Source organism: Anolis sagrei, chromosome 10 (genome assembly GCF_037176765.1).
Source record: "Anolis sagrei isolate rAnoSag1 chromosome 10, rAnoSag1.mat, whole genome shotgun sequence".
Classification (NCBI taxonomy): domain Eukaryota; kingdom Metazoa; phylum Chordata; class Lepidosauria; order Squamata; family Dactyloidae; genus Anolis; species Anolis sagrei.
In genome coordinates, this window is record NC_090030.1 from 10305192 (window position 1) to 10331948 (window position 26757).

At 43.8% G+C, this 26757-nt stretch overlaps 2 protein-coding genes across 6 annotated transcripts; one reads left to right on the forward strand and one right to left on the reverse strand.

Moving 5' to 3' along the window:
* Window positions 1-2164: 2164 nt before the first annotated feature.
* Window positions 2165-18946, reverse strand: TAF7L (TATA-box binding protein associated factor 7 like). 5 transcript variants are annotated; one of them, XM_060756357.2, is made up of 13 exons: window positions 18847-18946; window positions 18674-18746; window positions 16369-16442; window positions 16189-16267; window positions 13328-13461; window positions 12828-12954; window positions 12279-12337; window positions 12088-12160; window positions 8327-8443; window positions 6973-7161; window positions 5147-5259; window positions 4308-4367; window positions 2165-2643 (listed from the first exon to the last, which is right to left on the reverse strand). In XM_060756357.2, exons 2-13 carry the CDS (start codon window positions 18684-18686, stop codon window positions 2599-2601), a joined length of 1083 nt encoding a protein of 360 aa, XP_060612340.2. In that variant the 5' UTR covers window positions 18687-18746; window positions 18847-18946; the 3' UTR covers window positions 2165-2598. The 5 variants fall into 5 exon arrangements, with proteins under 5 accessions (XP_060612340.2, XP_060612339.2, XP_067327625.1 ...); XM_060756356.2 differs by having other exon boundaries at window positions 6973-7164; XM_067471524.1 differs by having other exon boundaries at window positions 12088-12165; window positions 12278-12337.
* LOC132763035 (magnesium transporter NIPA2-like) lies at window positions 18913-26347 on the forward strand. Its single transcript, XM_060756359.2, has 6 exons — window positions 18913-18980; window positions 22418-22566; window positions 22696-22752; window positions 23083-23173; window positions 23396-23556; window positions 24847-26347. Exons 2-6 carry the CDS (start codon window positions 22428-22430, stop codon window positions 25482-25484), a joined length of 1086 nt encoding a protein of 361 aa, XP_060612342.2. The 5' UTR covers window positions 18913-18980; window positions 22418-22427; the 3' UTR covers window positions 25485-26347.
* The last annotated feature ends 410 nt before the right edge of the window (window positions 26348-26757 follow it).

The window sequence follows — 26757 nt, forward strand, 5'->3', positions numbered from 1 at the left end:
TAGACTCTGCAAGAAAGCAGATGAAACAATGGATCACATCCTGAGCTGCTGCAAGATCGCGCAGACAGACTACAAGCAGAGGCACAACAACGTTGCTCAGGTGATTCATTGTGCCACAAATACAGTCTACCTGTGACAAAGAACTGGTGAGATCACAAGCCGGAAAAAGTTACAGAGAATGAACACGTCAAGCTACTCTGGGACTTCCGGATTTAAACAGAGTATTGGAGCACAACACTCCTGACCTCACGATTGTGTTAAAAACAAAGTATGGATTTGTATTGTCGAAGGCTTTCATGGCCGGAATCAATGGGTTGTTGTAGGTTTTTTCGGGCTATATTGCCATGGTCTAGAAGCATTCTCTCCTGAGGTTTCGCCTGCATCCATGGCAAGCATCCTCAGAGGTAGTGAGGTGAAAGTATGGATTGTTGATGTCGCAATCCTAGGTGACAGCTGGATTGAAGAGAAACAACTGGAAAAGATGACACAATATGAGGATTTAACGATCGAACTGCAAAGACTTTGGCACAAGCCAGTCAAGGTGGTCCCAGTGGTGATCGGCACACTGGGTGCAGTGCCTAAAGACCTTGGCCTGCACTTAAACACAATCAGCGCTACCAAATTACCATCTGCCAGCTGCAAAAGGCCACCTTACTGGGATCTGCACACATCATTCGCCGATACATGACACAGTCCTAGACACTTAGGAAGTGTCCAATGTGTGATCCAATACAACAGCCAACAGAGTGCTGTGGACTCATCTTGTTGTGTTTCAAATAATAATAATAATAATAATAATAATAATAATAATAATAAGGCAAGTAGGTCATTTGGAGAAAGAGGGGCAACTGGGTTGCTGTGAGTTTTCCAGGCTGTATGGCCATATTCTGGAACATGGCCATACAGCCTGGAAAACTCATAGCATCCAAGTGATTCCAGCCATGAAACCCTCCAACAAAACAGAGGGACAACTGTTAGTAATGAATCAGTTGATATGGAAATTTATTAGCTTTCATTTAACAAATATGTCAGCAAACTGGGTTCCATGATTGGACATTATGCCGTTACGGTTCACACATGTAGTGACCAAAAACAATGGGAAATGCAGCTACATTGTTTACCCCACTCTTCTCACCTCAAAGGGACCTCAGAGCAGCTTACAGAACACATATATGGCAAACATTCAATGCCGATTATAGAATTAACAAGGACAGACATCTTATTTTCGGCATCTTGGAGACTCTGCTCAACTTCGGCCACAGGGGGTGATGTCGCTCCATATTCCATAGCAAGGAACTTTCCTCCAATCGATGTCTATAAGGGCACCTTTATTACCACCCTGCCAAAAGCGGTACCTATTTTATCTACTCGCATTTCTGCTTTTGACCTGCTAGGTGGGCAGTTGAGCTGGGGCTAACAGTGGGTGCTCACCCCGACCCGGGTTCAAACTGCTGGTCTTCCAATAGGCAGGATTTTTCTGCAGCACAGCGACTTAGCCTGCTGTAAATAATATGCAATTATTGAGTTGTTGTGAGTTTTTCAGGCTGTATGGTCATGTTCTGGAAGCATTCTCTCCTGACATTTTGCCTGCATCAACCTCACAACCTCTGAGGATGCCTGCCATAGGTGCAGGCAAACGTCAGAAGAATCCTCCACCTTGTGCGACTGTGGAGCAGAACAAACAACTCCGCATCTGTATGCTTGCCCACAATGCCCTGCCTCACGCACACAGCAAGAATTGTTTAAAGCTACAGACAATGCAGTCGCTGTTGCCCGTTTTTGGTCCAAAATCTTTTAGCCGCTTGTGTTCCCTCTATTTTATCAGTTTTATACTTCTTTTATTGGAGCCCCCGGTGGCGCAGTGGGTGAAATCCCTGTGCTGGCAGGACTGAAGACCGACAGGTCGCAGGTTCGAATCTGGGGAGAGGCGGATGAGCTCCCTCTATCAGCTCCAGCTCCTCATGCGGGGACATGAGAGAAGCCTCCCACAAGGATGATAAAAACATCAAATCATCCAGGCGTCCCCTGGGCAACGTCCTTGCAGACGACCAATTCTCTCACACCAGAAGCAACTTGCAGTTTCTCAAGTCACTCCTGACACGACAAAAAAACTTGTTTTATTTATGTAATGCTTTGACACAAAATAATTGAATTGACAACTGAATGAGACACAACTTAATTGCATTTTATTTCTTGAAACCTTTTTGCAAACACAATTTTTGTACAATCCCAATATAGGGAGCAAACTTCGGCTCTCCACATGTTTCAGTCCGACGCATCTAAAAACTTTTAAAAGTTTTTCACACGGTTTCATGAAAAAGCAAGAAAGATTAAGTCAAGATGACTGCAGTGACATTTTGTCTTCAAAAATGACCAGGCTTCGTACTCCAGAGAACTTTTCTTGTTTCTAAAATGTGCATAGGTTCTGCCTGAATGTCCAGTCCATTATCTGAATGACACCGGCTTTGGAACAAGGGAAAATCCATACAGTTGCTGGGATCTGCCTGACCTGTCAGTCATGGATCCCACTAGATCGGAAATTGGAGAATCCGATGTCTCCGGAAGTGGGATGCACTGCTGGGAGGTTCAGGTGGGACCTCACTTCTCCATAAGGGCTTCCAGTTGTTCTTGGAGGGAGGCCAGCTGCGCAAAAAGAAAGAAAAGCGATGAGAGGACTCAGCAATTTTATTTTTACTTCTTATCATTTAAGAACCACGTTCCATTCCACCTTCAAAATAATTCCAAGATCTTTCAATCCAATCTGGAATCTTTTAGCCTTGAGGGAGATGTTCCACCCAAAGCCTTCAAACAATACTACCCCTTTAATAATAATATTATTCACAATACACTTACCATTGAGCATACACACACCAACCCAGCTTCAAAACAATACCTAATCCTTTCGCCTCGAGAGGGTGTTCCACCAAAACAACGCAAACAATACGACTCCTTTAGTATTGTTGTTGTTGCTGTTATTCCTCTCTACACACTTCCTATCATTTAGAAGCCCCGGGTGGCACAGTGGGTTAAAACCCTGAGCTGGTGAACTTGTTGACCAAAAGGTCACAGGTTCGAATCTGGGGAGAGCTCCTGCTGTTAGCCCTAGCTTCTGCCAACCTAGCAATTAAAAAACATGGAAATGTGAGTAGATCAATAGGCACCGCTCTGGTGGGAAGATAACGGCACTCCATGCAGTCATGCCGGGCCACATGACCTTATTTATTATTATTTATTTACAGTATTTATATTCCGCCCTTCTCACCCCGCAGGGGACTCAGGGCGGATTACAACGTACACATATATGGCAAACTTTCAATGCCAAGGCACACAACAGATAGAGACAAACAGTCAGAGGCTATTTAACTTTTTCTGGCCGCCAGGAGAGCTGTCGCTTTCATCATCCATCTGCAACACTGATGAAGTCCTTCCGCATTCCCCGCATGCTTTTGCTGGAGTGCTTTGCTGGAGTCTTTTTTATGGCCTTGTAAATTTTGTTAAATTAGCCTCCTCACACACAGGTGGTACCTAATTTTCCTACTTGACAGTTGCAACTGTCTTTCGGGTTGCAAAGGTCAACAGCAAGCTACACAATTGGTCGGAAGCTCACTCTACCCCGGGCTGGCTTTGAACTCATGACCATGTGGTCAGAAGGGATCTTAATGTAGCTGACACTCAGACAGCTGCACCACAGTCCCGGTGACCTTGGAGGTGTCTACGGACAATGCCGGCTCTTCAGCTTAGAAATGGAAATGAGCACCAACCCCCAGAGTTGGACAGGACTGGACTTAATGTCAGGGGAAAACTTTTACCTTTACCTTAGGATACACATGGCAACCCACCTTCAAAAGAATTCCTAGATCTTTCAACCCAATCCCTAATCTTTGAGCCACCAAAGAACCCCAAACAATTCCCACTAACACAGATCTCATGTTCCAATTGGTTCCGGTTTTAGGTCATATGTAGGAAGGGAAGGAGAGAAAAAATGCAGCACTCTCAAGGAGAACAATCCTTCCTCTCTTTTATTATTTCGCCCAGTCAAAATTCTCCTTCTTGTCGCAAAGTGGTCATTTGCCCCACAGATGAAAAAATGTGCAAGTGTCCAAGTATCCTCCACAAGCCAGTAACAAAAGCAGAACTCCAACTCTGTCCACTGCATTGTAATTTTTCGTTATGTGTTTCCACAACACTGGAAACGCATGAGACAAAACGGGAGCATCTCTTCTCCTTTACATCCCAAAAGAGGGGATCCCTCCAAATTCACAGCCTTTCCTCTACTGCTAGCATTTCAAGACCAACAGACTCCTTACCTGCTGCTTCTCTCGCTCCTCCTGCTGTTTGAACTCATCCAGCACAGCTTGGAGCCGAGTCTGGAAAAGGACAGCAATGGAAACAAGTTTTAGCCAGAATCCTCTTTATGGCTTACTCTAATCAATGTCACAGGGGTTATAGCAACATTAAGTACTCTTTTCCAGTGCTTCACTTCCTCAACACTATGTCACAAAATTTGAAAAATATTCTGTTCTTGGTTTGAAAGTGTCATTTCCTGTTTAATTGTGCAGAACTGACTTTGAAAGTAGTTATTCTATTCCAGAAACTTCATTTTTGTGGCTGCGACAAATAAGTTGAATGGTTTAAGACTCAATGGGATATTCATGGAAAAACTAGAGCAAAATGTGCTACGGCGGGATGCCTCTCCCGCAAAAACAAAGTTTCACAGTTTAATCAACTTTTTCCATGTTTTGATGATAGGCCCAATTAGGAAATGACATTTATAACCAGGGAAAAATCGTGCTACACAGGATTATTAATTCAAGTTTTTGCCTGATTTCTGGAAAGGTAATGAACTAAATAACTGGAGCATTTTCACAGTCTTGGAGATAATAATATATCCCGCAACAGCTATTTCTTTATGTAGCTCAGTTCTGGCGGTGTTCCCAGAGTCCAAGGCAGGGATCTCTAGAGATCCAAGGGACTGACCCTGACACCTTCTGTAAAATACACATTCTCTGACTGAGCTACAGCCTGTCACAATAAGTACAGCTTTATTTGCTGAAAGGGATGCCTCCTGGTCATTTTCCCAATCTCTACCAAAGTGAGCAGGCCTTCAGAGATATAAGGAAAACAGGGGGCACAGTGCAGGGTTCACCTTAAGCGCCAGGTTCTCGACTTTCATGATGAGGTCTTCTTGGCGCTTCCTGCGTTCCTGGGTCTCCTGCAGCTTGCCCTTCAGATTGTCAATCTGCTTCTGGATGCCCATTGCTGGAAGGCAAAGCAGAGCATTTGCTTTTTCCTCATCTCAAATTAAAATCTCCTCTGACACATTTCAAATACGTTAATTCAAGCTAACACCCGGTGTAACTTGTTATGTCCTTTAATTATGCTGTAACTCACTTCGAGCTGTGATGAGAGGAAGGTCAGAAAATTATTATTATTATTATTATTATTATTATCATTATCATTATCATTATCATCATCATAATACTTGGAAGGCGCTGAACAGACTGCGCTCTGGCACCACGAGATGCAGAGCCAATCTTAAGAAATGGGGCTACAAAGTGGAATCCACGACATGCGAGTGCGGAGAAGAGCAAACCACAGACCATCTGCTGCAATGCAACCTGAGCCCTGCCACATGCACCATGGAGGACCTTCTTGCGGCAACACCAGAGGCACTCCAAGTGGCCAGATACTGGTCAAAGGACATTTAATCAACTACCAAACTCACAAATTTTGTATTTTATCTGTTTGTTAAAAATTTGTTAAAAATGTAATACAATTGTCTGTTTGATACTGACATGATAAATAAAATAAATTATCATCATTACTATTGTATTGTTGAAGGCTTTCATGGCCGGAATCATTGGGTTGTTGTAGGTTTTTCAGGCTATATGACCATGTTCTATAAGCATTCTCTCTTGACATTTCGCCTGCATCTATGGCAAGCATCCTCACCACCTCTGAGGATGCCTGCCATAGATGCAAGCGAAACATTAGGAGATAATGCTTCTAGAACATGGCAATATAGCCCGAAAAACCTACAAGAACTCTATTATTATTATTATTATTATTATTATTATTATTATTAGAAACACAGCAAGATGAGTCCACAGCAGACGAGATCATTCTGCTGGCTGTTGTATTGGATCACACGTCGGACACTTCCCAAGTGTCTAGGACTGTGTGATGTATTGGCGAATAATGCGTGCAGATCTCAGTAAGGTGGCCTTTTGCAGCTAGCAGTTGGTAATTTTGTCAGCGCTGATTGTGTTTAAGTGCAGGCCAAGGTCTTTAGGCACTGCACCCAGTGTGCCCATCACCACTGGGACCCCCTTGACTGGCTTGTGCCAGAGTCTTTGCAGTTCCCTCTTTAAATCCTCATATCGTGTCAGTTTTTCCAGTTGTTTCTCTTCAATCCTGCTGTCGCCTGGGATTACAACATCGACAATCCATACTTTAATTATTATTATTATTATTATTGTCGAAGGCTTTCATGGCCGGAATCACTGGGTTGTTGTATGTTTTTGAGGCTATATGACCATGTTCTAGACGCATTCTCTCCTGACATTTCGCCTGCATCTATGGCAGGCATCTTCACAACCTCTGAGGATGCTTGCCATAGATGCAGGTGAAACGTCAGAAGAGAATGCTTCTAGAACATGGCCATATAGCCCGAAAAAACTCTATTATTATTATTATTATTATTAACTGTGATGCTCACCCATTACCTGCTATGCACTTAATATCAGCACACCACTCCATATCTATTCTACCTCGATTGTGATCACAACATAGATCAATCTCTTCCCATCATCTGATGAAAAGACTTTGAGAGCATCAAAAGCTGCATACATCTGCGGGCTGAGAAAGGCGGTATACATGCACAGCAAATAAAGAAAGAAAGAAAGAAATGCTCTTTTGGAAAGCCTAACAAAGGTATTCTCCTAAAAAGAGAGATTTCCTAGGTCATCTAACCTATCTGATTGGCCCCTTCGTTTTCTTGCTGCTGCCCACTGCTTTCGTTCATCTTCCCTTGCAGCCTCCTCTCCAGATCTTCTTCAGTGTCCATTATGTTCAGGTCTTCGTCATCATGGCGATCCCGCTCATCCTCATCGCTGCTGGTGCTGCTGACATCCTTGAACAGCTCCCGGAGTTCGTCATGTTCTACTGGATAGAAGCAGAACAGAACAGGAGGAAATTGTGGCTGATGTAAACCCTATACCAGGTATGGGCAAACTTCAGCCCTCCTCCAGGTGTTTTCGACTTCAACTCCCACAATTCCTAATAGTCGGAATTAGGAACTGTGGGAGCTGAAGTCCGAAATACCCGGAGGGCCGAAGTTTGCCCATGCCTGCCCTATACACACCTTGTAAACATTCAGAATGCTTCCCTTAACCCAGTGCCTTCATCTAGGGTCATTCCATGACAAGTGGTCTAAAATTTTACAAAGTTCCCACCATCATGTTCTCCAATGTTGTTCAAATTTTAGTTGAAGCGCAATTCTGGCATTAAACGAAGTTTCCCAAATTTTGAGGTCTCCAACTGCAAAAGTTGCTGATTGAGACCCCCTTATCTGAAGGGTAGCCAGCCATTTTGAGGCCTAATAAAATTCAAACGAAATGCATAATAATGGCTAGTAAATAGAAATCCTGTAGAGTTTTTTCTGCTGATTCCGATGACATTAAATTTAACATCGTGGATGCAACATCCTGTCAAACAAGTTGACTCAAAGTGTGCATCCAAATGTATCGTGACAAATTTTGACCAATATTCAGACTGCAACGATTTCCATGCAAACGAAGATACGGACTTGGAATTTTGACCAATCATTATGCTTGTGCTGGACATAAGGATGCCAAATTTGTAACTACCCTGCATCTATAACCACCCTGCAGGATATCTTCAAATTTGGCACTTTTCGCACAAATGGCAAAAATACCAAAAAAAAAAAAAAAACACAAAAAAAAAAAAAACCAAAGTTCAAATCCAATTGTTTAAAAAGTGTCTACTTGAATATACTTGTAAATAGTATCATCTGAAAGAGAAAATTTTGCTCTACAAGACTGATATCTTTTTGTTTTGCAATGCAACCATTAAGTATCAATTTACTCATATCAAAATATGTCACATTGAAACCAGCATCCCCATCGAGATAGGGACCATGCCCGATAGCCATGCAGTAACTAGCAGGACCATGAAGATGCATAAAGCATAAATGCACAAAATATAACATACTTTAACCTGAGTAAATGGATACTTCATGGTCGAATTGCAAAACAAAAACATACCATTAAGCTTCAATTGAGAAGTATAGCAAATGGGAAAGTACCCAAGGAACCATGGCTCTGCTTGTGTCCAGACATCCTGGGAGAAGAAATATCCAGACTGGTGAGGGAGCCATGGTTGTCTGCTTCCTTTGTTTCATCTTCAGCAATGACTTCCCAGCCTGAGAGCAGGAGTGAAAGAGTCAAGGGAAAACCTGATCAATTGGAAGGTGTACTTTGGGGGGAAATAATAGAGACAGTGTTGTGTAATGATTTAAGTGTTGTACTAGAAGAATATGGTTTAAATCCCCAGCCACAGAAAAGGGGGGATTTTTACCAAATGACTTTGGGCAAGTCACATTCTCTCAGCCTCACAGAAGTCACTTCTGGTGTGAGAGAATTGGCTGCCTACAAGGACGTTGCCCAGGGGATGCCCAGATGTTTTGCTGTTTTATCATCCTTGTGGGAGGCTTTTCCCATGTCCCCACATGGGGAGATGAAGCTGACAGAGGGAGCTCATCCACCTTCCCGGGATTCGAACCTCTGACCTATCGGTCTTTAGTCCTCCAGCACAAGTGTTTAACCCACTGTGCTACTGGTGGACTTGCAATTCCTCAAGTTGCTCCTGACACAAAAAACCCTCACAGGAAGACAAGCCCCCCCCCCCCCCCAACAAATTCTGTAAGAGAAACAGCATGGGAGAAATGGTTGAAGAGAAACAGCATGGCTGAAAAAGCTACACTCCCAGGGTGGTAGCCTTATGGTGATGATTGCTTTTAACTTCTTTCCCCCTGAAGTCAAGAAATTCAAGTGTATTGTCGAAGGCTTTCATGGCCGGAATCACTGGGTTGTTGTAGGTTTTTTCAGGCTATATGGCCATGTTCTAGAGGCATTCTCTCCTGACATTTCGCTTGCATCTATGGCAAGCATCCTCAGAGGTAGTGAGGTCTGTTGAAACTTGGAAAATTGGGTTTATATATCTGTGGAATGACCAGGGTGGGACAAAGGACTCTTGTCTGCTGGAGCTAGGTGTGAATGTTTCAACTGACCACCTTGATTCGCATTTGATGGCCTGGAAGTGCCTGGAGCAATCTTTTGTTTAGAGGTGATTAGCAAAACAGCAGAGGGAAAACAATCAGGGACATCTAATCACCTCTCAACAAAAGATTGCTCCAGGCACTTCCAGGCCATCAAATGCGAATCAAGGTGGTCAATTAAAACATTCACACCTAGCTCCAGCAGACAAGAGTCCTTTGTCCCACCCTGGTCCTTCCACAGATATATAAACCCAATTTTCCAAGTTTCAACAGACCTCACTACCTCTGAGGATGCTTGCCATAGATGCAGGCGAAACGTCAGGAGAGAATGCCTCTAGAACATGGCCGTATAGCCTGAAAAAACCTACAACAACCAAGAAATTTGGGTTCACGGTTCTCTCATGTCATCAAAGTTTGGCTCCCAATCTCTTTTTTGTTTATAGAAATACCAATTGCTTTGAGTCTCCTTGTGGAGAAAAAAGCGGGCTATAAATAAACATAATAATAATAGTCATAATATTATCATCATCATAAGTGTAACACTTAGTCTGCAAAGTATCATTTTCTTAGAGACCTGACAAGATTACTTTTTGAAAGAAAAATATTCCCATTACATGTTACAGAATTTGGAATACAGTTCACAGCTGTTATCCATTACAGTCTTTTAAAAAAAGTAAACAATTACATTACTTGTTACATTTCTTTTGCTTAAAACACCTTTGGATCAAAATGAGAACTCTATGAAGCTTGCAACCAAGCAAATATCATTATGAAAGAATTAATATTGTGAAGTATAAGTTGAGTTTATATTTAATTAACTGAGGAGTGTGTCAGTTAAAGTTCAACTTCCTGACTATCATTTTAAAAGAGGGAGAAAGATGAGAAAAGAGTAAGAATCTAAGGGAAAGGGGGTGTGAGGAAGCGTAAGATTACTGCTACCAATTTGTAACTGTTTGTAAAGGAGCCACCACTTTGTGAGGGTTTATTTAATTGAAAGCTCATAATATTGATTTGGTCTTTGTTCTGTGTAGTGTGACTTAACTTGGAAAGGAAATGTAACAGGGAGAAGGCTTTAGGAAAAACAGTAACCAGTTTATTAAAATGTAGAAGCAGCGTGATGGATTCAATGTTTCCTACTCCTATTCGGGAAAGGCACATCGGAACAGCCAGGTCTTCAAGTTCTTTCTGAAGACTGCCAACGTAGGGACCTGTCTAAGATCTTTGGGGAGGGTGTTCCAGAGTCGGGGGGCTACCACGGAAAAGGCCCTGTCTCGTGTCCCCACCAAGCGCGCCTGCGACGCAGGTGGGATCACGAGCAGGGCCTCTCCAGATGACCGAAGAGAGCGTGTGGGTTCGTAGACGGAGATACGATCACGCAGGTAGGCACGTCCCAAACCGTTCAGGGCTTTGTAGGTCAGCACCTGCTCCTAAAATTGGGTTCGGTAGATAAACGGCAGCCAGTGGAGCTCCCTGGACAGGAGGGTTGACCTCTCTCTGTAGGGAGCGCCCGTCAACATCCTGGCTGCTGCTCGTTGAACCAGTTGGAATTTCCGAGCCGTTTTCAAGGGCAGCCCCACGTAGAGCGCATTACAGTAATCCACCCTAGAGGTGACCAAGGCATGGACCACTCCGGCCAGATCAGCCTTTGCGAGGTACGGTCGCAGTTGGCGCACGAGTCTTAATTGTGCGAAAGCCCTCCCAGAAACCGCCGACGCCTGAGCCTCAAGTGTAAGCGATGAGTCCAGGAGGACTCCCAAACTGCGGACCTGTGGTTTCAGGGGGAGTGTAACCCCGTCCAACACAGGTTGCCACCCTATACCCCGGTCAGGTTTGCAATCGACCAGAAGGACCTCTGTCTTGTCAGGATTGATCTTCGGCTTGTTCCTCCTCATCCAGATAGACACAGCAGCCAGGCACTCGTCCAGCACCTGAGAGGCCTCCTTGGAATTTGGTGGAAATGAGTAGTAGTGTGTCATCTGCATAGAGGTGGCACCCAACTCCAAAACTCCGGATGACCTCTCCCAGCGGTTTCATGTAGATGTTAAAAAGCATGGGAGACAGAATGGAGCCTTGCGGGACCCCACAGGTCAAAGGCCAGGGGTCCGAGCAGGCGTCTCCCAGCTTCACCATCTCGGAGCGACCCTCCAGGAAGGATCGGAGCCACAACAAAACCGTGCCCCCGAGACCCATCCCAGATAGGCGACCGAGAAGGATATTTAATAGATTACTTCAGTTACAAGCTTATTCTTTCTTTATGGTGTTTCTGTTAGAATAGAGACTCTCACTGGGTTTCTCTCACCCTTTCTCTCAACACTAACTATTAATATAAATAAGCCAACTCGACTTATTTAAACTACTCAGGCTAAAAGCCCAAACGTCCCTGATTCTTACTACAGTAGAATCAGTTCTTTCCCTGTAGTTTTTAAACTACAGATCCCTTCTGGTTCTCTCTACTCAACAGAACCAGCCTCTCCTACAGTTCACAGACTGTAGACTATTTCCCTGATTCTCCTCCTAGAGAATCAGTCTTCTCCGTAGCTCTCCGGCTACAGACTAACTGTTTGAAATGGCTGGCCTGCCAAGTGGCAGTTGGCTCCGCCCCTGTTTCCATGGTAACCCAGCTCACAATAAGCTGAGCTGGCTATCATCTCCCTTGGTTATGCAACTTTCAATACTTACCCTTTAAACATCTGTCTATAATTATACATAACATCTATAATTACACATAACTGCAAGTTAAAAATTTACACTTCACCACAGGAGGAATCCTTGTTTTATAAAAAGGATACGAACACTGACGGCTTCAGCATCGGTGCTCAGCAGGCGTTTCACTTCCTTCTCCACATCTGGAGACTCAATGTACTGGGCCAGGAAAGAGAAAAAGAATGGTATGCCAAGTTAGTTGCTTCCTCAGTAAAAAATACATGAGTATTTTGAGTCTAACAAACAATAGCGAAGGTGCAGCGCAATTACAACTCACTTTTTTCTTAGCTGTCTTCCTGAATCGCCTCTTTCTCACATTTTTCAGTGGAAGAGTAACTGAAATAACACATAGAAAATAATGAAACTATGTTAAAAAGTAGAGATAAGTCAAAGGTAGAGATGAAGAAAAGAATCCAGCTTCTGATGAGATGGCAGAATGGAGGATATTATTATTATTATTGTATTATTTATTATACTTCTATACCCCCATTCTCAGCCCAAGGGCAACTCATGGTGGTTTACAAAACAACACAATTCGATGCCCACAGCAATACAAAAATAATTAAACATGAAAAACATTTAACATAGATAAAAATTAATTACAAATAACATCGATAAAACATAATAAAAAAACATAAGTCCTCTGCATTTCATTACCAATCATTATCCAGCCTGGATAGTGTTCCTCACATGCATGGACTGGGTCTTGATAGTACTATCAAACAATAATAGTATATTCTCTTTAAAATCAATGTGAGAGCTTTGTGGAGAAGTTTAGCTAATTTTCAGAAGCAAAGATGTACCGGCAGATATTTCCTCCACTCACTTCCATGGTTCCAGATGAACTTCTTCTCTCTATCCTTGTCCTTCTTCTTGTTGGCTTTCGGATCGGTACTGACCACTGGCTCTTCCACAGTGGGGTAGAGTTCGCCATCTACGGTGCACACAAGCATCTGGAGGCCCCACAAGAAATAAATAGGACAGTGTTATGTAGGGAAGCATGGAAGAGAAAAAAAACAAACCATTGCTGTTAAGAAATATTGGGAAACAAAGTATGAAGAGTTGTGCTGGAACCAAACAAAAAGCAAAATAGGATGCATCTACATTGTACAATTAATGCTGTTTGACAGCACTTGGACTGCCGTAGCTCAATATTATATATTTGTGTCAATTGTAGTTTTATTAGTCTTTACCCTTCCGTAACTACAACTCCCATGACTCCATAGTACTGAGACAGTTCAAGTGGTATCAAACTGTGTAAATTCCCAGCTGAGCAGAAAAAAACAAAGATTGAGTGGGCTATTGATGGACAACCACGATACCTACCTGACAGATATCTGCTGTCTTATAGAAAGTTTTCTTGTCAATGGTTTTTAAGCTTTCAGTGATGCACGGCAAGTCCACCAGCTTGGCAGCTAATGGGACATGGTCAACTCGCACAATCCCATGACGCCCATCCCCTGCAGGTAGAAAGGGAACATATTTATTATTTATTTATTGACTGTATTGATACCTCGCCCTCTCTCATCCCAAAGGGGACTCAGAGCAGCTTACAAGTTATGAGTACATACAATATATTATCTCATTAGCATAGCACAATATTAGTATTATATATTACTATATTGTACTATACCACTATACTGCAATATTGTAAAATTATGATTATATTGTATTATTATTAGTATCATTATATTGTATTACAATATTATGATCAATATTATATGTACATACAATATATTATCTCATTAGAAGCTGCATATTGCAAGTGTTGAACCTGACTCAGCACATAGAAGATGGTTTTGATCACAGAAGTTGTCTTCATAGACCTGTCAGCAGCCTATGATACTGTGAACCACCGCCTCCTCCTGAGAAAAATGTATAATATCACAAAGGACGACCACCTCACCCACCTCATAGGAAACCTGCTACAAAACAGGAGCTTTTTTGTTGAATTCCAGGGCCAGAGAAGCAGATGGCGGAAACAGAAGAACAGCCTGCCTCAGGGGAGCATGCTTGCTCCATCCATGTTCAACATTTACACAAATGACCAGCCACTACCAGAAGGGCCAGAGAGTTTCATCTATGCTGATGATCGTGCCATTACCACTCAAGCAGGGTGGTTTGAGATGGTTGAAAAGAAGCTCTCCGAAGCTCTAGGTGCTCTTACTGCCTATTACAGGGAAAACCAACTGATCCCTAATCCATCTAAAACACAGACATGTGCTTTTCACCTTAAGAACAGACAAGCATCCCGAGCTCTGAGGATTACCTGGGAAGGAATCCCACTGGAGCATTGCAGCACACCCAAATACCTGGGAGAAGTCGCTTTGGACCGTGCTTTGACCTTCAAGAAGCACTGCCTGAACATCAAGCAAAAAGTGGGCGCTAGAAACAATATCATACGAAAGCTGACTGGCACAACCCAGGGATCACAACCAGACACAATGAAGACATCTGCCCTTGCGCTGTGCTACTCTGCTGCTGAGTACGCATGCCCAGTGTGGAACACATCTCACCACACTAAAACAGTGGATGTGGCTCTTAATGAGACATGCCGCATTATCACGGGGTCCCTGCGCCCTACACCACTGGAGAAATTACACTGCTTAGCCGGTATTGCACCACCTGACATCCGCCGGGAAGTAGCAGCCAATAGTGAAAGGACCAAGGCAGAGACATCTCCAGCTCATCCCCCGTTTGGGTATCAGCCAGCACGTCAACAACTTAAATCTAGAAATAGTTTTCTAAGATCTACAGAGACACTCGCCGGAACACCTCAGCAAGCGAGAGTCCAAAAGTGGCAAGCTCAAACACAGAACCTCAACCAATGGCTGATACCAAACGAGAGACTCCCCCTGGGCACACAGAGGACTGGGCGACTTGGAAGGTGCTGAACAGACTGCGCTCTGGCACCACGAGATGCAGAGCCAACCTTCAGAAATGAGGCTACAAAGTGGAATCCTCGACATGCGAGTGTGGAGAAGAGCAAACCACTGACCACCTGCTGCAATGCAACCTGAGCCCTGCCACATGCACAATGGAGGACCTTCTTGCAGCAACACCAGAGGCACTCCAGGTGGTCTGTGGTTTGCTCTTCTCCGCACTCACATGTCGTGGATTCCACTTTGTGGCCCCATTTCTTGAGGTTGGCTCTGTATCTCGTGGTGCCAGAGCGCAGTCTGTTCAGCGCCTTCCAAGTCACCCAGTCTTCTTCTGTGTGCCCAGGGGGGAGTCTCTCACTTGGTATCAGCCATGGATTGAGGTTCTGGGTTTGAGCCTGCCACTTTTGGACTCTCGCTTGCTGAGGTGTTCCAGCGAGTGTCTCTGTAGATCTTAGAAAACTATGTCTGCATTTAAGTCGTTGACGTGCTGGCTGATATCCAAACAGGGGATGAGCTGGAAATGTCACTGCCTTGGTCCTTTCACTATTGGCTGCTACTTCCCGGCGGATGTCAGGTGGTGCAATACCGGCTAAGCAGTGTAATTTCTCCAGTGGTGTGGGGCGCAGACACCCCATGATAATGCGGCATGTCTCATTAAGAGCCACATCTACTGTTTTAGCGTGGTGAGGTGTGTTCCACACTGGGCATGCATACTCAGCAGCAGAGTAGCATAATACATCAGATTGGTAGGTAATTCACTAAGAGTTTACTCAGCTAGTTCACAAAGACAAGTAAGTCACTTGGGAGCACTGTAACATCTCATAGCAACTTCCCAATGTGAATGGCCCAGCAAACAAGTCCCCCACATAACCTCAAGCACAGTGTTTTTCAGGAGAATTGTATGCAACTGGCTGTCAATCCACAAGTGTATGGAAAATCATATGATGCATGCATTATAAACAATATCAAGAATCAGATAGATGGGACTTTTGCACTACTCCTATGTACTACTCCTAAAACTGCTGGCATGGTAATCCAAGGTTTTCTTAATAACCCAGAGCAGTTAGAGCTATAGAGGCCCCTTCTACCCTGCCATATACAATCCAAATTATCTGCTTTGAACTGGAGTATATGGCAGTGTATAGTGTATAGTCATATAATCCAAAGCAGATAATGTGGACTATCTGGTGTGATAATCTGGATTATATGGCAATGCAGAAGGGGCCAGAGTAATATCTCAAGGCCTGGGAGGAATAATCAGAAAAGCCAAGACAACAAAAACTCTGGTCAATGTTGTCTCCTTACCATGGAGTTCAATGGTGAGCCTGTCCTTCAAGTTGACACTCCCAGATTGCACTGCTCTCCGCACCGTAGATGCATATTCCTGAAGAGACGAGTGAATGTGGTGAAATGAGAGGCAAAGAAGCAATATCAGACAGCAAGCATAAAGCATTTTTTTTGGTATTTGCTGCCAGGGCCACTTACCGGAGGCAGTCGCAGAATAAACTGGCTCTCCAGCTCATGGGGCACATCGTCCTTGCTCTTACTCATCTTCAGTTCTTGTGCGTTCAGGAAATGAGAGAAGACGAGGCATGGTTACATTACAGCCAGCAATGGACCCCTCAACACCTTTTGCTATCCAACTGGCTGCCAGGAGTCACAACACAGCGGAACACAAAAACACAAGCATCTTATTTAAGGGATTGGGGGGAGGGGGGCATTAACCTATGCCTAAAGACATTGATGCACTCAAGCTTTGAAAAACATAAGCTGTGAGGTAAAAGCATCTCCCCACATCTATTGATATAGAAGTCAAACCATGTATGTATGTATGTATGTATGTATGTGGCACTAAGGTTGTGTTGCTACGTAAAATGGCCGTCGGTGTTGTCACTGGGAAAGAAAAGTGACATGCTTATGGGGGGGGGGGAGAAAGGAAAGGAGGGAGGGGGGGAAGGAAGGAAAGAAAGAGATGAAGGAAAGAGGTAGAAAGGGAGGGAAGAAAGAAGGGAAAGAGCAAAAGAAAGAAAGCAAAGTGGGATGAAGGGAGGAAAGAAAGAAGAGAAAGAAAGAAAAAAGAAAGGGGGGGAGGGAGAGAAGAAGAGAAAGAAAAGAGAGGGGAAAGAGAAAAAGAAAAAAGGAGGAATGAAGGAAAGGAGATAAAGAAAGAAAAGGAGGGAGGGAATGAAATAAAGGATGAGAGAGGGAGGGAAAGAAGTAGAGAAAAAATGGAAGAAAGGAAGGAGTGGAGGAAGGGAGGAAAGAAAAGCTGGAGGGAAGGAGGGAAACTAGAATAGGAAGGGAGGAAAGAAAGAGGAGAAGGAAGAAAGAAGAGAAAGAAAGAAGGAAAGAAAGAAAGAAAAGGGAGGAAAAAGAAGTGAGAGAGAGAGAGAAAAGAAGGAAGGGGGGAAAGAAGGAAAGGGAGGGAGGAAAGGAAGTAGAGAAAGAATGGAAGAAAGGAAGGAGAGAATGAAAGCTGAAGGGAGGGAAGGAAAATGGGAAGGAGAGAGGGAGGGGGAAAGAAAAGGGAGGAAGGAAGGAAGGAAAGAAGGGATGCAAGAAAGAAGAGAAAGAAGGAAACAAGGAAAGAAAAGAAGTAAAGAGGAGGGGGGAAAGAAGCGAGAGAGGGGGGAGACAAAAAAGGAAGGGAAGGAAAGGGAGAGAAGGAAGAAAAGAGGGAGGAAGGATGGGGAAAGAGAAAGGAGAAAAAGGAAGGGGGAAGAAGAAAAGGGAGGAAAGAAGGAAGGAAGGGATGCAAGAAAGAAAAGAATGAAGGAAGCAAGGAAAGAAAAGAAGAAAAGGGGAGAGGGAAAAGAATTATTATTATTATTATTATTTTATTTTAAAGAAGTGAGAGAGAGGGGGGAAAGAAAGAAATAAAAGAAGGGAGGGAAGGAAAGGGAGAGAATGAAGGAAAGAGGGAGGGAGGGGGAAGAGAAAGGAGGGAAAGGAAGGGAGAGAGAAAGAATTAAAGAAGGAAAGGAAAGAAGGGAGGGAGAAAAGAAGAGAAAGAAAGAAAAAAGGAGGGAAGGAAGGAAAGGGGAGGGAGGGAGGAAGAAAGAAAGGAAAAGAAATGGAAAGAAAAGGAGGGAAGGACGGAGAAAGAAAAATGAAGGAAGGCAAAAGAATGGGAAAAGGTCTGAGAGAATGGAAGGGAAAAAGAAAGGATAAAGGAATGGAAGGAAGAGAGAAAAGAAGGGAAGGGAAAAGAAGGGATGGAGGTGTATGAGGGAAAGAGAAGAGAGAAAGAGACACAAAGAGAACTAGCAGTGGATTTGATATATTATGATGATGATGATTATATATTTCCCTCCCTCGACATAATTTCAGGAAAATCAGGGCTAACTTGGGGGGGGGGGTTATTCCTTAATTAAGAGAGAGAGGCAGAGCTGTAAAGGAAAAGAAATGGAAAGAAAAAGAGGGAAGGACGGAGAAAGAAAAATGAAGGAAGGCAAAAGAATGGGAAAAGGTATGAGAGAATGGAAGGGAAAAAGAAAGGATAAAGGAATGAAAGGAAGAGAGAGAGAAAGGGAAGAGAAAAGAAGGGATGGAGGTGTATGAGGGAAAGAGGAGAGGGAGAAAGAGACACATAATAGTGGATTGGATATATTATGATTATGATGATTATATATTCCCTTCCCTCCCTCGACATAATTTCAGGAAAATCAGGGCTAATTGGGGGGGGGGGGGGGGGTTGATTCCTTAATTACGAGAGAGAGGCAGAGGTGTAAGGGGGGGGGGGTGTCAGCCCCAGAGAACAAACAGAAAAATAAGAGAGCAAATGCATTACTTGTCGACGCCATTTTTTTCCTCTTCTGGCTCCACACAAAGGCTTACAACAAGGTCAACCATTCACAAAAAAACTAAACGTAAAGGCAGAAAAAGAAAACACAGTTACACCAAAGAGAAGGACTGCGAGCCAGAGCCAACACCCCCTGCTAAGCCACACCAGCCTGGACTCACCTGCTGCCTCCTCTGCCTGGGAGTCCCAGGGAAAGCGGAAGCGGAAGGGGCGGGGGCAAAGCAGGCCGGAAGGGAGCCGCCGGGTGACGTCACACCCCGGAAGAGGAGCAGTGGAGGTGTTTCCCGGAGAGCAGGTACTGCAGGGAGGGAGGCAGGCAGGCAGCCCCTGAAAGGCTTACTATCATGATAATAATGATGATGATGATAATATCTTCTCTTCTTCTTTCCCATCTTCCTTCCTTCCTTCTTTCTTTCTCCTCCTCTTCCCCCTCTCCTTCCCATTCCCTTCTTCTTCCCTCCTTCTTTCCAGCCTTCTCCTTCCCTTCTTCCCTCCTTCTTTCCCTAATGTAAGCCACGTTGAGTCTCCTTCTGCAGAGAAAAAGAAGGAGTGTAAATAAACATAATCAAAATAATCCCCCTCTTCTTCTTTTCTCTCTCTTTCCCTTCCCTTTCTCAGACCCTTTTTCCCTTCTTCTCCTTCCCTCCCTCTTTCCATGCCCTTTTCTTCCTCCCCTCCTCTTTCCCTTCCCTCCTTCTTTCCCTTCTCCTTACCCCTTTCCCTTCTTCTCCCTCCTTCCTTCTTTCCCCCTTGCTTTTCCTCCCTCTTCCATTTCTCAATTCCTCTCTTTCACTTCCCTGCCCTCCTTCTTTCCCTGCCCTTCTCCTTCCCTCTTTCTCTCCCTGTTTCCATTCTCTTTCCTTCTTCTTCTCCCTCCTTCCTTCTTTCCCCCTTGCTTTTCCTCCCTCTTTCCCTTCCCTTTCTCAATTCCTTTCTTCACCTTCCCTTCCCTCCTTCTTTCCCTAATGTAAGCCACGTTGAGTCTCCTTGTGCAGAGAAAAAAAGGAGTGTAAATAAACATAATCATAATAATCCCCCTCTTCTTCTTTTCCCTCTCTTTCCCTTCCTTTTTCTCAGACTCTCTTTCCCTTCTTCTCCTTCCCTCCCTCTTTCCATGCCTTTTCTTCCTCCCCCTCCTCTTTCCCTTCCCTCCTTTCCCTTCTCCTTCCCTCCTTCTTTCCCCCTTGCTTTTCCTCCCTCTTTCCCTTCCCTTTCTCAGTTCCTCTCTTTACCTTCCCTGCCCTTATCCTTCCCTCTTTCTCTCCCTGTTTCCCTTCTCTTTCTTTCTCCTTCCCCTTCTCCCTCCCTCCTTTTCTCCCCTTGCTTTTGCTCCCTCTTTCCCTTCTATTTCTCAATTCCTCTCTTTACCTTCCCTGCCCTTCTCCTTTCCCTGCCTTTCTCCTTCCTTCTTTCTCTCCCTGTTTCCCTTCTCTTCCCTTCTTCTTCACCCTTTTCCTTCTTCTACTTCCCCCTTTCCCTTCTCACTCCCTTAAAGGCATCCCTTGAAATGCTTTTAATGTTTTGAGTCTCCTTGTCAAGAGGAAAAGCTGAGTATGAATAAACAATATCGTTATAATAAAATCTACCTTCTCCTTTTCCCTCTCTTTCCCCCTTCTTTTCCTTCCCTTTCTCAATCCCTCTTTTCTTTCATTTCCTTCCTCCTTCTTTTCATGTCCGTTCCTTCCCTCCTCTTTCCCTTTCCTCCTTTCCCTTCTCCTTCCCCCTTTCCCTTCTTCTCCCTCCTTCCTTCTTTCCGCCTTGCTTTTCCTCCCTCTTTCCCTTTCCTTTTTCAATTCCGCTCTTTACCTTCCCTGCCCCTCTTCTTTCCCTGCCCTTCTCCTTCCCTCTTTCTCATCTTCTGTTTCCCTACTCCTTCCCTCTTTCTCTCCCTCTTTCCCTTCCCTTTCCTTCTCCTTCCCCCTTTCCCTTCTCACTCCCTTAAAAGCATCCCTTGAAATGCTTTTGTTTTGAGTCTCCTTGTCAAGAGGAAAAGCTGAGTATAAATAAACAATATTATCATAATAAAACCTTCCTTCTCCTTTTCCCTCTCTTTCCCTCCTTCTTTCCTCCCCTTTCTCAATCCCTCTCTTTTCTTTCTCCTTCCCTCTTTCCCTTCTCCTTCCCTCCTTCTTTCCATTCTTTCTCTTTCCCTTCCTTTCCCTCACTTTCCTTTCCTTTCGAGATATATATATTCTCTTCCTCCTTCCCACCCGCTTTCAAAGCCCAGCTGCCCAGCCTATAGCTTGACAAAATGGGTTTAAGGATTTTATTTGTTTTAGTTGTCTATGTTTCTTAAGTCCTATTTTAAATTCTATTTTAATGTGTATATACATCAGGATGTAATTTGTGCATTGTGCAATTTTAATTGTTAGTTGCTTAGAGTCTCCTTGAGAGAGAGAAAGTGGGATACAAATACTAGAAATAACTATAGAGCAGGAAGTTATGTGAGGCAGATGCAGCCCCACACTTTTTTACCTCTTGAGCCAGAGATGCATAATAATCATAATACTATTTGAATAACTGTTTAACTTTTCTTGTACAAGATTTTAGCATAACTTTTTGAAAAGTTTTGTAAACTGCTTTCGGCCCTGTGCTGGTAGAAAGACAAGATATCAATTAAATCAGTGGTTCCCAACCTTTTTTTTGACCAGGGAACACTTTGTCCAGGGATCACTCTCCAACATTAATACCAAAAGGATTACTAATCCATTTTTGGTCAACTTTAGATTCGGTCTGGTTATTTGAGGTGCTGATTCAGAAAATTGCATTGGGTAGACCACATCATCTCAGAACATAGGCCAACCAGTTGTCGCCACCCGCTCACCCACAGAAAACCATATTTAACAATCTAGAGCTGATGTGGTGGTAAGTAGTCAGCCTCTCCCCTCCCGACATCCCCGTTGCCTCAGCACTATAAGAGGGTTTCGCAAGACCAGTTATTTTCGTTGCCACGTGGTTTCAAGGCAATGGTGTAGTAATGGTGAGGCCGTCGACCATATTTTTGTTCTTATGGACCACTGGTGGTTCACAGACCACAGATTGGTAACCACTGGATTAAATAAATACAATGAAGGTTAAAAAAAAGTGAGTACTTGTGCACCAGCTGCGCCCGTTCCTTGAGAAGTCTGACTTGGCCACGGTGGTCCACGGTCTGGTTACATCCCGAATAGACTACTGCAATACTCTCTATGTGGGGCTGCCTTTGAAAACTTCTCGGAAGCTCCAATTAGTCCAGCAGTCGGTGGCCAGATTGTTAACTGGAGCTGCATACAGGGAGTGTACCACTCCTCTGTTGCTCCAGGTCCACTAGCTACCAATTAGCTTCTGGGCACAATTCAAAGTTCACAATTCCGGGCACAATTCAAAATTCAAAGACCTGGCTCTGGGGCCAGGCGTTCAATTAGAGGCCAGTGGCAATAGGAAAAGGAAATTTGGATTTTGCGATATGGATTTTCCCGGCTCGGCTTGGTTTTACTGGCACGTTAATCTATTGATTTATTGTTAAATTTTACTGATGATGTTGTACAATGTTTTAAAATGATTTTATTGTGAATTGTAATTTTTATGGTATTTATGCTGTTAGCATCCTCTAATGCTCATGTGAGGCCGCACTGTGTCGCCCTTGTGGAGAGAAGGGCGGGATATAAATATATTAAATAAATACTGCTTACGTGACTACTTTTTTGGAGCAAAAGTCTAATTATCTGGTCAATTCCTCTCAAAAAAATTTAGGGCGACTGGGATGGAAGACTTAACTGCACATTATGACTTCTACATTGGATTGGGGTTAGCTCTCATTTCCAGCCTGTTCATCGGAGGAAGTTTTATCCTGAAGAAGAAGGGGCTTCTCAAGCTGAATGGCAAAGGCTCTGTCAGAGCAGGTATTAAATCACAAATAGAAAAATCCCAGGCGCCAAGTTGCCCAAATGGGGGTTCGACCTATTTGGCTGGGCTCAGTTCTGATTTCTCGTGAAGCTTACCTTGCGCTTCTGTTGCTCTTTCCTTCCCAGGTCTTGGAGGCCATGCGTACCTGAAAGAATGGCTGTGGTGGGGAGGACTGCTGTCCAGTGAGTATCTCAATGCAAGATTTGACAGCTGCCCTAACCATTTTGACTGTCTCTACCTGAAAATTATTTGACTTTCACATTTATTTGACTTGAAGATGAGTTTTTCTTTCTCATAACATAGCCCTGCTAGTCATAATAATCAGTATCACACACTGACAGCTTGATGGAAGAATAAATGCACACCCTTGATCCAAACTCCTTTTCCCATCATCCAGTTTGCTCTTGCATATCAAATGAATTGGCTAATTAAGAAGCATGTTGTCAAACCGAGACAAACATTGCTGTGTATTTGCCATGTTGCATCTCTGATGGACTAATTCTTTCTTACAGTGGGAATCGGAGAAGCTGCCAACTTTGCGGCATATGCTTTTGCCCCAGCAACACTCGTCACTCCTCTTGGAGCCTTAAGTGTCTTAGTTAGGTAAGCACAATGCCATCAGGTGCTTCTCAGCCTCTAAATTGAGGGTAGTGACTTGTTTTGGGCAACCCATTGTAAACATTGCTGAATAGGAAAGGGGAGCATTGTTGTCAAACATCTGGAGGGCTACATGTCACCCCTTCTCTCAACATTCACCCAAGAGACCAGGTCTCTGTACTGACATGTTCTGACCCTTTCCCACAAACATTGCCTTTCTCTCTGTAGTGCAGTTTTGGCTTCCTACTTCCTGCATGAACAGCTCAACATTCATGGGAAGATTGGCTGCATCCTGAGCATTTTAGGTTCCACTGTGATGGTAATCCACGCACCGCAAGAAGAAGTCGTCTCCAGTCTGGAGTCAATGGCAGAGAAACTAAAGGATCCAGGTATTATAATCAGCCCTCTTCTTTTCTGTATCATGAAAACATTGAGTTTAGAGAGGAGAATAAGCAGCTGAGGGGGGAAAGGAAAGGGCCTGACAGTTAGGAATTGTGGGAACTGGAGTCCAAAACACCTGGAGGGCCCAAGTTTGCCCATGCACTAGAGCCCACTAATAACTAATGCAGACCTTGATGGTTGGTCCAGGACATTGTGCAGCAAATGCTCTGGACCAGCACTTCTCAGCCATCCCATCTCATCACTTGAAAACTGCTGAGGGATTCAACAATTTAAGCTTGTTTTGTTCCAATAATCCAAGGACATAAATGCATATTATAATACTTTTCCTTCAGCTATATCAGTATCATCAAAATATCATATTATGGGGAGAAAGGAGCATAGATTAGGCTGAGAAACAACTTGTTAAGTAGTATGGGGTTTTGTGGGGAGGGAATAGTTGACTGCAACAGTGCTGTATTTAAAAAGTGATAAACCATTGCCGAAAGCTTTGGTCAAGATGGTTTTATCGGAAAAATAAATCAGGTACAAGGCCGAGTACAAACCATTCTCAACTTTTCTGAACTCACTGCTAAGATACAAATAAATTGGGCATGGCCAAACTTCAGCCCTCCCTTCAGGTGCTTTGTGTTAGATAAAACTACCCTAAAATATGGCAAAGAATTCAAAAAACAAACAATACAAAATTTGAGCATCAGCTCATTAGCGAGGCATGTGATGTGGCTGTAAAGAATTCAGAGCTTAGGAGGCAAACATGCAGAGTCCAATATTAAAAAATCACAAAAGGTTTATTTACAATAATAGGAAATAAATGCATTTCATAATGATGGAGAACTGGGTCTGAACTACTCTAACACTCATCTCTTCTAAGGTTTCAAGAGAGGGGGAAACTCAACCATTACATCTCTCCTGACACACAAGCAGAGAGAGATCTCAAAGCACACAGCACATACTCTCCATAGTAAAGTGTAAGAAGGCAGAAGGCAGATTCAAAACACTCGCAGTAGAAAAGTATCCATTGTAAACAACCAATCAGAATGAAAGCAGAAACAGAGAAGAGAGGAGGAGAAGAAATTACATTCCCAGGTGTCATTCAGGAGACATGGAGGAAGGGAAACCTTAGTCTATACTAAACTAACTAAACTGTTCCTCATTGAGGACTGCAGACTTGAGTAGTGTGGGGTTGAATTCCAACACTTGGTGGACTTCATTTCCCACAATTCAGGCCAAAGTTTACATATGCCTGAAATAGATCTTCATGACTTCCTTTTTCCTTCCAGGATTTATCGTGTTTGCTGCATGCATGCTGTTGAGTTCGCTCCTTCTCATCTTTGTGGCTGGGCCTCGGTATGGGCAGCGCAACGTTCTGGTGTACGTCCTGGTCTGCTCTGCCATTGGCTCGCTCTCCGTCTCATGCGTCAAAGGCTTGGGCCTTGCCTTGAAAGAGCTGTTCGCTGGGAAGCCTGTCTGGAAGGATCCGCTGGGCTGGGTGCTCTTGGTGTCTCTCGTCGTTTGCATCAGTGTCCAGATCAACTACCTGAACAAGGCCTTGGATATCTTCAACACCTCTGTGGTCACCCCCATCTATTATGTCCTCTTCACCACAGCGGTCATGATGTGCTCGGCCATCCTGTTCAAGGAGTGGCAGCATCTTGTCTTGATGAACATCATCGGCACTATCAGCGGTTTCCTCACCATAGTCCTCGGCATCTTCCTCCTTCATGCTTTCAGAGACATCCCCTTTACTGCAGACCTGCTACCTCTGTTCCTGAAGCAGGACCAAACAAACATGCATACAGCGTCTTGGAGGAGTGAGGGCAAGCATTACTCTTGTGTCCACCAGCCCCTTCTGGAGCCAGAGTATGCCAACAAGGTGGACATAGACAGAGCAGAAGAGCAGGCCAGCCAAGATTTATGAACACTAATACATTGGCTCATAACATCGCACAAACACTGCACGACAAGCTTCAGGCCTTTTTAAAAGACTACTGATGCTTTAAAGCAGAAAACTGGGATCAGGCACCAAATACTGAAGCATTTGGGACCACTGCTTTCATACTTGAGCATTCACTGATGACATGTTTGACCAAACTAAGAGGACCAATAGAACCAAGCTGGAGTTCAGAAAGTGGATGAACTAAAGCACACTTTGTTGATTTCTTGTCTTCCAGATATCCAAAACGGCCCGAAGGATAATATACAGATTGACATTTTGGATTTATTTGCTCCACATGCAATACCAGCATTGAAATGACTTGGTGTTATCCTCTGGAAATAGTCAGGATTGGAGGGGAGGTGGGGAGGAATCGTATACAATGGACACAAGTAAAATACTATAGCCAGGGATGTATAAGAGGTAAATATTATTCCCCCCCCCCCCCTTCCCTGCTTTCTCAGTTCAGGAAGTGGAAAACAGGAAATGGGGAAAATGCCAATGAGTATGAATGAGGATTCACCTTGTATTTCCCTTCCTTTGGGTCATTTTAAGAACAGAGGAGCAATAACTGGAATGGATGCCAGGTGGGCTTGCTTCTACTGCCTAAGGTAGCCCACAGATGCTACTGGGTGCTTGGTAGAGGGTTTAGCTTTCATACCAGCAGATGATACCAGACAACTTCCTTAAGCAAAATCCTTAATTTTTGCCAAAATCAGGACTTGTTTTTTTTCCCCTTCCATGTGTGCCTCATCTGTTCATCTCCTATGTGAACATAAAGACAATACATTTTAGGTGGCCTTACGGATTAACATTTTTAAGTATTAAAGTTTATAAGTTATTTAAAATCAGTCTTACTTTATTTGTACAATATAGCATTTCCAGTTACAAGAGTTGGAAGTACATGTAAAATTGTTTTGAACACTTCAGACTTATCCTAGCTGTTCAGGACCACTCAGTCTTCCTTTTAGAAGGCCTTGCATCCCCACTTGTTGCCTTGCCAGTTGCTATGCACAGTGGCTCTTCACAGAGCATTTCCCTTCTTGATACATTGAAAATGTGGATTACTCAAAATAGGTCTTTTATTTTTATGTGAGAGGAACTCACAGGGAAGAAGGAGCGAACTTGTTTTCTGCTTGTGAGAGCCGTTCAGCAGTGGAACTCTCTGCCCCGGAGTGTGGTGGAGGCTCCTTCTTTGGAAGCTTTTAAACAGAGGCTGGATGGCCATCTGTCAGGGGTGATTTGAATGCAATATTCC

Coding starts and splice junctions, on each gene's coding strand:
- LOC132763035 (XM_060756359.2), top strand. CDS start 22,428: ATGGAAGACTTAACTGCACATTATGACTTCTACATTGGATTGGGGTTA. Junction 22,753..23,082: donor GTGGGGAGGACTGCTGTCCA/GTGAGTATCTCA, acceptor TCTTTCTTACAG/TGGGAATCGGAGAAGCTGCC. Junction 23,557..24,846: donor AGAGAAACTAAAGGATCCAG/GTATTATAATCA, acceptor TTTTCCTTCCAG/GATTTATCGTGTTTGCTGCA.
- TAF7L (XM_067471523.1), bottom strand. Junction 12,338..12,827: donor GTTCATCTGGAACCATGGAA/GTGAGTGGAGGA, acceptor GTGTTATTTCAG/TTACTCTTCCACTGAAAAAT. Junction 7,165..8,326: donor GCAGAGCCATGGTTCCTTGG/GTACTTTCCCAT, acceptor GCTTCTATCCAG/TAGAACATGACGAACTCCGG.